The following is a 10,789-nucleotide window of genomic DNA, read 5'->3' as shown; positions in this document are numbered from 1 at the left end:
TCCACAGTGCATCTATGTTACCTGACCACTCTTACCTCAGATTACCTATCCCACGAGGGCCATGTGTCCCCATGCATTTAGGCACCATGGAGCCTGCTGCAGCCTCTCCCTGCACTGCATTAATTCCAACCTCTTAATCTCCATCCCAAAGCTGTTTAAGGCACCTGCCCTGCACTGCCAGGACCAAAGCTTGTTTATCAGGTGGGCCTGATTTTTCTTTTGTCATATATAAAAAAGCTGAAGTTGAAACAGAAACCCAGAAAAAAAAACAAAAACAACAACAACAAACAAAAACCTTCACTCAGAATCACTCTGTACCCAGAAACCTGAAAGTTCTAAACTCAGGAACAGACCTACTTCACCTCCTGGTCCACACCAGTGTCCTCAGCTCTGTGTTCCCTGGCTTCTTCCCCCACCTCTGATGCTTAGACAGTCAAGTCATTTGCTCAAGGTTGACCAACCCGCACAGCATGGCAGTCATGTTCAAAATGAGAGAGAAAAAAACTACAGAGATGCCTACACGGTCAGGACGGCCGTCATTAAGGAAATAAGAAACAAACAGTTGGGGAGAGGGACATGTGTTCCTCAAGGAAATGTAAGTTAGTCTGGCCACCATTGAAATCAGAATAGATATTTTTGAAAATATGAAAATATAACTTCTGTAAGGCCCAGTTACACTGCTCCAGGCCATATACCCAAAGGAACCCCCTTCAGCGTGTCAGGGAGGTGCTGGTACATTCATGGTTAGCACAGTGTGATTGACAATAACTAAGATATGGAACGAGCAACCGAGCACATCAATGGATGGGGGCATAAAGACCATGTGGTGTACATAACAATGGAATCCTATTCCACCATAAAGATGAATGAAGCATGTCATCTGCAGGAACATGGTTGGAACTCTGGGTCATCATGTTAAGCAAAATAAGTCAGACTTAGAAGACAAATATTGAGTGTTTTCTTTCAAATGTGGAACCTAGATTACACACACACACACACACACACACATGCACACGCGTGCACACACACACACACAGTTAGAGGGGACTGTTAGCCAAAGGCAGATTAGTAACAGGTGAAGGTAACAGTAAATGCTGCCAATATACATGATAAACTTGAATGAAAATGGCATTTCAAAGCTCATCACTTTGGACAATAGAGTTAATAAGAAAGGAAAAGCATTCAATAGAATAAGGAAGGGAGGAAAGTTTAGAGGCAGGGAGCTCAGAGCACGCAGCAGACCATCACAAGGGACAGAAAGCACATGGATTCCTCAGGGTAAATATTCCCTCTTCACAAAAGGGGCAGCCTGAAAAACCTTGACAGGTGCTGGGGTGCCAGGCCCCTGACACATGAGGAAACCACAGGATCAGCGTGGAGGGTCCCACCAATCAGTTATCTCTGTATGTTCTCCATCTTAGCATGCCCATCACAGCAGGAACAGTCTTCACTGACACTTGATCTTAGTTGTGTGTCATATGAAACGTCATTTTCCAATAAATGTAAGAGGCATGCCCACCAGGTATGTTACAAATGACTCCTCCTCACTCCCTTCTCTTTAAGCCCATAAGCTCCACATACCTGAGAACTACATCTTGTGGGCCACTCACTTTGGCAGGAACCTGACCCCAGGTGACCTGAGATATTTTGCAGCCATTACACTGTTGGTCTCATTGAATGGAAAGTTCATGTGTTCTGCTGCCAGTGGTGAATGAATGTCTTTACCCTGTGTGCCTCTTCCTACCTTCTTCCTTTTCCATTTCTCTCTAACACTCTCTCTTCCTCACCCCCCTCTTCTCTGTCTCTCAAACAAAGTCTTGCTATGTCGCCCAAGCTGACCTCAAACTGACAATCCTTCTGCCTCATCCTGGATGTGCCGGGATTATGGGTCTGCACCATCACTTAGGGTTCCATTTCTCACAGATTACAAGTGCTAATTAACTGAATATTTAAGAGTAGCTAGTTAACTGAATGTTTCAGAACAGGTAGTAGTGATGGTTAGAACTGAATATTTTCATTGTATTTTTCCTGCATGTATGTCTGAGTGAGGGTGCTGGAAGCCCCCAGTGCTGGAGTTACAGACAGGTGAGAGTTGGCCTGAGGGTGATGGGAATTGAACCTGGGCCCTCTGTAAGAACAGTGCTCTTAACTTCTGAGCCATCTCTCCAGGCCAATTTTGAACATTCTTAAATGAATGATAAATATTTGAACTGATAACATACTAATTTACCATGAAATATCATACTGTTGCATACATACATACATATAAATACAAAGGACAATTAAAATGACAATTCAGAAATCATTTAACAGTATTGTAAAAGATGTAAACTCTGAATGAGCTGAGTGTTTGCATGCATGTGGTTGTACATATGTTCATGCATAGCATAATCCAGGAATACTCTTCCTCTGTTCTTTCCTCTGGTATTGTCAATTCCATTTCTTTTTTAGATCTTGTTTTGGATTTGGTTTTTCAGGACAGGGTCTCACTGTGTATCTCTAGCTGTTCTGGAACTCTCTGTGTAGACCAGCCTGGGATGGAGCTCACAGCGATTCTCCTGGATCAGTCTCCGGGTGCTGGGATGGAAGGCAGGCACCTAAAGTGGGCTGCCTACAGATTCCCCTACAGGCACCACTATGCCCGGCTGTGTTTCCATTGGCTCTGTCTTCCATTCATTCATTTACTCAATGTCCGTCAGCTTTTCAGACTGATGTTTCTCACTTTCTCATGGTTGTAACCAATGACGACAGATTATTTGCTGGTAATGTAGCATATTTTCATCCATCATGGAAGGAAGGCAGGGGTGGCAGCTCACAAAAAGCAGTAACAGGAAAGGGCCAAGGCAAGATATCCATCAGCCCCAAAGACACATTCCAGAAGCCCTCCTGACTCCAGCCAGGCCCCACTTCCCATGGTGCCTCACCTCAGCCTTTGAACCAAACATTGGCTCAGATCACTTAGGATCTACTTCTATTTGGAAGCTCCCTCACAAACCACCCAAATAAGGGCCACTGATCTCCAAGATGTTTACTAGTCCAGTGGATTGAAACTCAGAATAATTAACTCACCATTCCAGTTTCAAAAGTCACCTTTGGGACTGGAGAGTGATTCAGAAGTTAAGGGCACTTGCTGCCCTTGCAGAGGACATGGGTTCAGTTCCCAACACCCACATCAGGGTCACAGTAGTCTGTAACTGCCACTCCTGAGGATCCAAGGCCCTCCTTGGGCACCAGACACTCACATGGTGCACAGACAAACATACAAGCAGGCAGATATTCCTATGCATTACATAAAAATTAAGGATAAAAGTCACATTCAAGGACTGTGCCAGGGGCACACAGTAAAAAGAAACCATCATTGGACTCTCCCTCTTCCTGGGGAAGAGAGACTAACTTCCAACTTGTTCTGAGCTGAAAACTATACTTGTCTCTGCAAAAACACAATGACACAGCTCTGGTACATTGGTCTTCTCTGGATGCCATCACTAAGTTACATTGGGTAGGTGGCTTAAAAATAAAAGATTTCTCCTCACTGCTCTGGAATACAACATCCACATTCAAAGTGAGGCAGTTTGGCACTGGGGAGCCTTCTCTTCCTGGTTGGCAGAGGGAGCTTGTACTCTGTGCTGGTCCATGGCCTCTCTAATGTATCTGGAGAGAAGAGAGACTCTACTTAGAGTAATGAAGAGGAGGGAAGATAGAGAAGGAGGGAAAGGGAGAGATGGAGTTTCTCCTGGTTGCTATGACGACACTAATATCCATAGTATTGGTGTCCTCACTCAACCTCCCTTGGTTCCTTAGCAGCTCTGTTCCCAAATAGAGCCACCTGGGGTTAGAGCTTTTACAAATGAGTTAAGGGACACAATTCAACCCCTACCACTAATGACACCTCAAGGAACAGATGCTGAGAAAAACATTTAACCAGCTGTTCCTGAAGCCAATCAAGTTCTTATGCACGGTCACCTGACCCTATTCTTTTTCTTACCCATCTAGAGAGAAAACTCTTCCTTGAGTCTATGGTTGCGTACCTCCTGGACACAAGGAGCACAGAGGCTCTGAAGTTCCTGCTGACTGAAGAGGAAGCCTGGAAACAGCTTGTGGAAGGAACTGGTTTGTCCAGGTCACCTCTCTCGTGGATGCTAGCAATGCCACCAGAGCCCATGCTGTGTTGTCTTTTTCTGGACAGGAATATTCTGTCCAGGAAGAACAAGTAGTTGGGGTCCAGGGTGTCCCTTCTCAGGAAATATTACATTGATGCTGTTTAGTAGCAGGGAACAGTGTCTGATTGATGGGATGTAATAACCACAGGGGACAAGATTGTTGCTTCCATGGCTGTGCCTGTGACCATGAGAACTTAGTTTATCACCTTTGCTTTATTTGAAGAGCATTGCACTTCATTGTAAGAAAAATAAGAGGATACATATGGAGGGTTCAGCATATGACCTGCACACAGGCCAGCAGCACATAGTGGGTGTTCATTGAAAGTTGATTATTACAAAGGTTTTGTTTTTAAACTGTGTGTATGTGCCTGGGTGTATCCTTCTTGCACTTGAGTGAACTTATATTACAAGCTGTCTTCCTCACTCAATCTGTCTCTCCTGTTACAGAGAAGAGGAAATTTCCTTGCATGAAGCTCTTAGTGATATTTTTGCAGATCCTGATATAGAAGATGAAGACATGCTCCAAAATGACCTGCAGGAGAAGACAGAGAGGTACTCAGCCATATACTCCATGAGCTTTTTCTCTTAGGTTGGGGAAAAAAAGAAGAACAGGGTTAGGGGACTGTGTATTAGAGCTTGAATGGTGCCAGACAGTGGTGTCACACAGCTTTAATCCCAGTACTCAGGAGGCATCGGTAGGGAGATCTCTGTGATTTCCAGGATAGTCTAGTCTGTAGAACAAGTCCCAGAACAGCCAGAGCAACACAGACAAATCCTGTCTCAAAAACAAAAACAAAAACAAACAAACAAAAGAAAAGAAAAAGAAAGAAAAGAACTTGAATGTCATCATGGACAAGCTGTTTAAATGTGTTTATGAGCACTTGCCATGTGAGGCATTTTAATGGTGTCACTAGTGGGAGGGACTGAGTTGTGTCCCTATACTCATTTAAAGAAACCCTAACCAAGGTCGCTGTATTTGAACATAGAACATTTAAGCAACCAAAGTATTGAAATTAAGCCAGGGCATGAGTGAGGTCCCACCAATTCCACAGGGTTATCCATGAAGGACAAAAGAGGCCCTCATATCACCTCAAGGCCACTGTGAGGCTCTAAGTGTGGGTACAGAGAACTAAAGTCACTTTTTCTGCAAGAGAAGTGCATGATCTGAGTGAATGAGCCATCCCTCAGCTCCTTTAAAAGAAACAATCACCTTTATCGACCTGGAACTTGTACCTGGATTTTCTTTCTGCCACCTTCTTCAGACACCTTTCCCCAAATAAACATACAGACACTATAATAATTATAAAACTGGTAGACAATGGCTAGGGCTTCTAATTGGCTAGCTCTGTCTTAATTAATAACCAATAGCTACTAATCTACATATTTCCACATAGCCTCATCTTTCTGGAGAATGCCTGGTGCACCCTATCTTCCAGTTGTCTACATGGCATCCCTTCGTGGTCTCTCACTCTGCTTCCTTTCCCAGAAATCTCTTCGTCTCCTAGACCTGCCTATCTTCCTGCCTTTATTGTTCCAACAGTGTTTTATACATCAACCAAGAAGAGAAACATATGTACAGAAGGACATCCCCCATCAGGAACTCATCAATTTGACTACAGTAACTGTACACAGAGCACCAGGGATGCTCATGACTCTGCATCCCCAAACAGGGATTGCAGGCGTTTGCAGGGATTGCAGGTGTCCAGCACCTGGCTTTTCAATGTGGACTCTGGAAGACTGAACTCTGCTCCACATGTTTGCATGGCAAACACTTTACCAACTTAGCCACATCCACAGTCCACTTCAAGGGCCTTAAGCGAGAATCCTCTGTTGTCTCAGGACACGATGCACTCATGTGAGAGTTCACATGCAGTGTCCCACACCAAGACAACTCCCATGGGAAGCAGTAATTATTCTGACACAGATTAACAGTAGGAAATACTGCTCAGGACTGTTCATCTAAGGGAAAGAGGCACAACAATTCTGGGTATACATTCAGGTGGGGACTCTAGCAGACAAACTGACTTAGAGACAGTAGATAGCAGAGACTAGGGGCACTGTGAAGCTGACCTCATGGTGATTTCTCCTGAGGGAAGTCAAGGCCTAACACACACACACTGGAAGTTAGACATGGAAACTTGAATGAGTATCGAGTATCAAGTATCAAAGGTAGAGTGTTCTCACAACCTGACTTAGGATTCTTGACAAGCCTGGGCAGGGCAAGCCCACCATGCACAGGAAAGACATGGAAAGCCAAGACCAACCCACACTCAGGAGCAGTTTAGAAAAGCTTAATAAAGTTTTCTCAAGGAAAATGCTTTGTCCACATAAACCTCACTGTTCAGAAGATTGTTGGGATTTGATCATATACACAGTCCGCATGAGTGACCGGGGGTTTTCTTGCTTCCTAGAGTTCATGCCCTTAGTGTCTACTTCCTTTGGAGGTCAGAAATGACAGCAAAGTCCCACCACACATCACCTTTCTCAGGCTGAGAAATCACTCAGGGAGGGCTAGGGAACTGGTTTGAGTTCTCAGTTTTGCCTGCTACTGAAACACTTGCAGAGGCACAGTGAGATTTCCTGGGGATGGGACCCACATGTAAATGAGGAATCCACTCAGGTTTCTATATCTTCTGCTCACAGCAGGAAGGAACTTTAGTGCTGTTTTGAGTGGATGGGTCTTCCTGTGAGAGGCCACATCAGCTCAGTGTACACAGAACTGCACTGCAAAAATACATGCAGCTTCAAATAAGTCCTATTGGGTTTCTCTCTTAGGTAGGTGCAATTTGCAGACTTTCCATCCTTAATTCCCAAGCAAATCTGGACATCCCTGAAAAGCAGGACACTGTAGGGCAGGCAGATCAATTCCCAGTAGATGAGGACAAGAGGAGGCTTTTCTTTGGGAACAGTGAACTCTTCTGAGAAAAATAACCTTTTATTGTTATTTTTTCTTTAACCTCACTCCTCTGTGTTTGTTTCAGAGTTCCTACAGAGAAGGATGTTGGTAGTGATGATTCTGACCTTGAGGGGAAGGCATCTTTATTAAATGTCTAGCAAAAAAAAGGGTGTGTTAAGGTCTAGAGATGGCTCAGGGGTTAGGAGCACTGAAAGCTCTTCCAGATGACTGAGGTCCAGTTCCCAGCAGCCTCATGGTGACTCACAACTGTCTGTAACTCCGGGTCCATAGATCCAATTCCTTCTGCCCTCCACTGGCACCAGGCTTGCAATGGACACACACACACACACACACACACACACACACACACACACACACACTTGCACTCACACTCTACAGGCAAAACACTCAAACACATTAAATAAAGAAAATTAAAAGGACACATTACTATCATTTTTAATACATTGTGTCCTTAACAATTAAAGATGGAACAGTGGGTCAAACCTGCTCATCAATGAAGGAAAGATCCTCTACAGCTGTAACACTCTCCTCCATTTCATCACAACAAATGCTCTGTGATTTCCACAGGACAGACCTTACTTTACAAGCTGTGTTCCTCACTAAGTGGGTCTCTCCTGTTACAGGGATGAGGAAGAAGCCTTGAGTGAAGCTCTTGGTGACACCATAGTGAATAGTGATGTAGACGATGAATATCATCTCCAAAGAGAGCTTGAGGCGCAGAAGAGGTTTTTGGATGTTTATCCTCAGGTGAAACTGGAGCTTGAGCAGCACATCAGGAAGCTCCATGACCTTGCAGACAAGGTTGACAAGGTGCACAGGGACTGCACCATCACACAAGTGGTGGCCAACTCCACCAGTGCTGTGTCTGAAGTCCTGAAAATCCTTGGTTTTGCTCTCGCACCTGTGACACCAGGAGTCAGTCTGGGACTTTCAGCCACAGGCTTGGGTCTGGGAGCAGCAGCAGCTGCGACGAGTGTTTCCACAAGCATTGTGGAAACAGCAAGCACAGCGTCAGCGGAAGCTGAAGCCAGCCAGCTGGGGCCAACCAACCAAGACACAGCGAACACCATTAAAGAAGTTTTGGAGAAGAGCACCCCCGGGCTTGCTTCGGTATATGAGAAATCCTTCCAGGACCTGGAAGTCTTCAAGAAGAACATTGATGCCATCAATCTGGTCAAAACCAACCCTCGCTTAGCTAATAATGCCAAGCGTCTCATGACAACTGGGGCAGTGTCAGCCCGAAAAACAAGACAGGTGCAGAAATCCTTTGGAGGCACTGCTCTGGCGATGACCAGAAGAGCCCGGGTCATGGGTGCAGCCAACTCAGGCCTCTCCCTTGTGATGGATGTGGTCAGCCTTGTGGAAGCCTCAAAGCATTTGCATGAGGGTGCAAAGGCAGATTATGCTGCTGAGCTGAGGAAGCAGGCTCGGGACCTGGAGCAGAAGTTGCAGGATCTCATCCAGGTCCATGACAGCCTGACTCAGTAACCTCTTAGTGCAGCTCAGAGGACTGGGGGTGGGGGATTACTGGACAGAGCCATGTACACATGATAACTCCTGACTGTATCCCCTCAACAGCAATGCTATTATGGTGGCAGTGCCTGCTAGAGGGAGAGGCCACACTGAGAGAATTGAATCCGGAACAGGCTGTGACCCCCACCCTCACACACACACCTCACTATACTACACCTCTTAGATACAACAATCTACAACATCCCACATAAGGACCAAGGTCCCAGTGTGGGGAGCACATCCAAGTCATGACTATGCAACAGCATGGCTACTCCTCAGTCATGCCCCCACACTGCTCCTAGCTGAGGCTCACCCACTTTCCCACTGCTTTCTGGTTGTTTGCATAGAGACTGTCTCCTCCTTCACAGTTTGGCCTAACTCTGTGTTTTCTCAAATATTTTCACATCTTGCAATCAGTCTCTGGATGTGAACCCTATTTCTTTGTGCATGGTTTGTCCTGAGGTAGTGATGGGAGCCCCGGGGGACATGCAAAGATGGTAGAAATGAAAGAGTTCATGGAACTTCGTCTGCACAGTCATCACAGGTTTTTGTCCTACTTGGCAGCTGTGGATGCTATGAGGAAGGAGAGGTGACAGGATATGGCTGCTGAGTTCTGCTCTCTGCTACCAGACTCTTGGGGAAATCTCAAGGTTTAATTCCTATTGAAGTTTAAAATCTGCTCTACTTGCATGAGATTTGCTGACATGCACAGGAAGGCTTCACTTGGTCCATAATATTTGAAGAATAAATTTGTAAACACTGACCACGTTGTGCTTTGTGTCTTTTCTGCAAATAATATCATATGTTTCTAGATTGCTGAATATAGAAATTTGATAAATGACTCTTGATTTTTTATCATCTCTTTTAAAAACTGTTTTCTCTCTTGTGGTTTAGCAAGAATATTTCAAATGTATACAAGAACCATTTTCCTTCTTTTTGTTGCCCTTTCCTTCTGACCACAGATGCACCCTGAGGCTGCAACAGTGAGGGTGTCCTCTCTCCCTTGCAGCTCAAGCACCCTTCTTCCCAAGTTCTGAACACTGGGCTCAGAATGACTTGTGTGAGTTCTAGGCCTTGCTTGTTAGAGGAGCATTCATGTGTCCCACAGCCCCTTCTGTCCTTCCTTGGGCTAGATCCTCTGGCTAAGGGAAATCTTGATGTAGTTGTTGCCATCTCCTTGGGGGTGCAGGGCAGTGAGAGAATGGAGTCCTGGACGAACTTGGGAAAGAAAGCTACCTGTGTCCTGACCTGCCTAGCAACTTGCTCCTCAGTGTCCAAGTTCATTGAGTCCTCTTGCTGTTGAGTCATGTACATGTGTTGGTGAACACTGTGCCTTGTGCTCAGCCTCTGTCCCTTAACTAACTCAAGAGCCATCACCAAAGATCAACACATCCTTGACCTTGCACCCTTTATTCTCTCCTGACTCTGTGAGTCTGGCCCTTTTGGACATAGATTACTTGAAGAGCCTTTTCCTCTGTCATTGTTTTCTAGGTTCTCAAGCCTGTAGAAACCACTACACCATATCCCTTTAATTGAATGACCACTTTAGGTGTCCAGTGTCTAGATAGTTCCCTGCAGCCTTCCAGTCCAGAGCCCCTCACCTCCATAGTTCTGCCCACCTAGGAACAAATCCTTCTTTTGCAAATGAGAGAAACAAGCCATGGTGGGTTTTTGGGGAGAAATGAGATGGCCTGTTGTTACTCTCACAGATACAGCATTATGGGTGATGAAAGTATTCTAGTAGGTAGCACAAAAGTTGAAAAAAATCGAGATACATTTAAAAATAATTAAAATTATTGTGATGTAGTAATGTATCTCAGGTTTTAAATTTGCTCTTAACAAAAGAAAAACCTAACTAGAGAAATTCCTAGGAATCCACAAGGATGATTACAGCTAAGACCTTAAGCATTAGTGGAATGGGTGCATGAACTGGCCTTCCCTTGTAAACTGGTGACTACCTGAGTTATCGTCATACAACCTTTATCCAGCAACTGATGGAGGCAGATGTGGAGATCCATAGCTAAGCACTGGGCTGAGGCCCCAGAGTTCAGTCCAAGAGAGGGAGGAGCAATAAAATGAGCAAAAGGTCAAGACCATTTTGGGGATACCCACAAAAACAGCTGACCTGAGTTAGTGGGAGCTCACTGACTCTGGATTGACAGCAGGGGAACTTGCATAGGACCAAACTAGGCCCTCTGAA

At 45.1% G+C, this 10,789-nt stretch overlaps 1 protein-coding gene across 1 annotated transcript; it reads left to right on the top strand.

Annotated features, from left to right (window-relative positions):
- The first annotated feature begins 4,016 nt into the window (after nt 1-4,016).
- Nucleotides 4,017-9,317, top strand: LOC100775029 (apolipoprotein L3). Its single transcript, XM_035438805.1, has 3 exons — nt 4,017-4,110; nt 4,655-4,712; nt 7,701-9,317. The coding sequence occupies exons 1-3, from the start codon at nt 4,017-4,019 to the stop codon at nt 8,563-8,565; spliced, it is 1,017 nt and encodes a 338-aa protein (XP_035294696.1). The 3' UTR covers nt 8,566-9,317.
- The last annotated feature ends 1,472 nt before the right edge of the window (nt 9,318-10,789 follow it).

This window comes from Cricetulus griseus, chromosome 2 (assembly GCF_003668045.3).
Source record: "Cricetulus griseus strain 17A/GY chromosome 2, alternate assembly CriGri-PICRH-1.0, whole genome shotgun sequence".
NCBI lineage: Eukaryota > Metazoa > Chordata > Mammalia > Rodentia > Cricetidae > Cricetulus > Cricetulus griseus.
Note: the sequence above shows the minus strand (reverse complement) of the source record. Positions and strands in the feature narration are given on the sequence as shown.

Excerpts from the sequence above, each read along its gene's own strand:
- LOC100775029 (XM_035438805.1), top strand. The coding sequence starts at position 4,017 with ATGGTTGCGTACCTCCTGGACACAAGGAGCACAGAGGCTCTGAAGTTC. Across the intron at positions 4,111-4,654 it reads ACAGCTTGTGGAAGGAACTG|ATCCTGATATAGAAGATGAA; the intron begins GTTTGTCCAGGT and ends ATATTTTTGCAG. Across the intron at positions 4,713-7,700 it reads CTGCAGGAGAAGACAGAGAG|GGATGAGGAAGAAGCCTTGA; the intron begins GTACTCAGCCAT and ends CTCCTGTTACAG.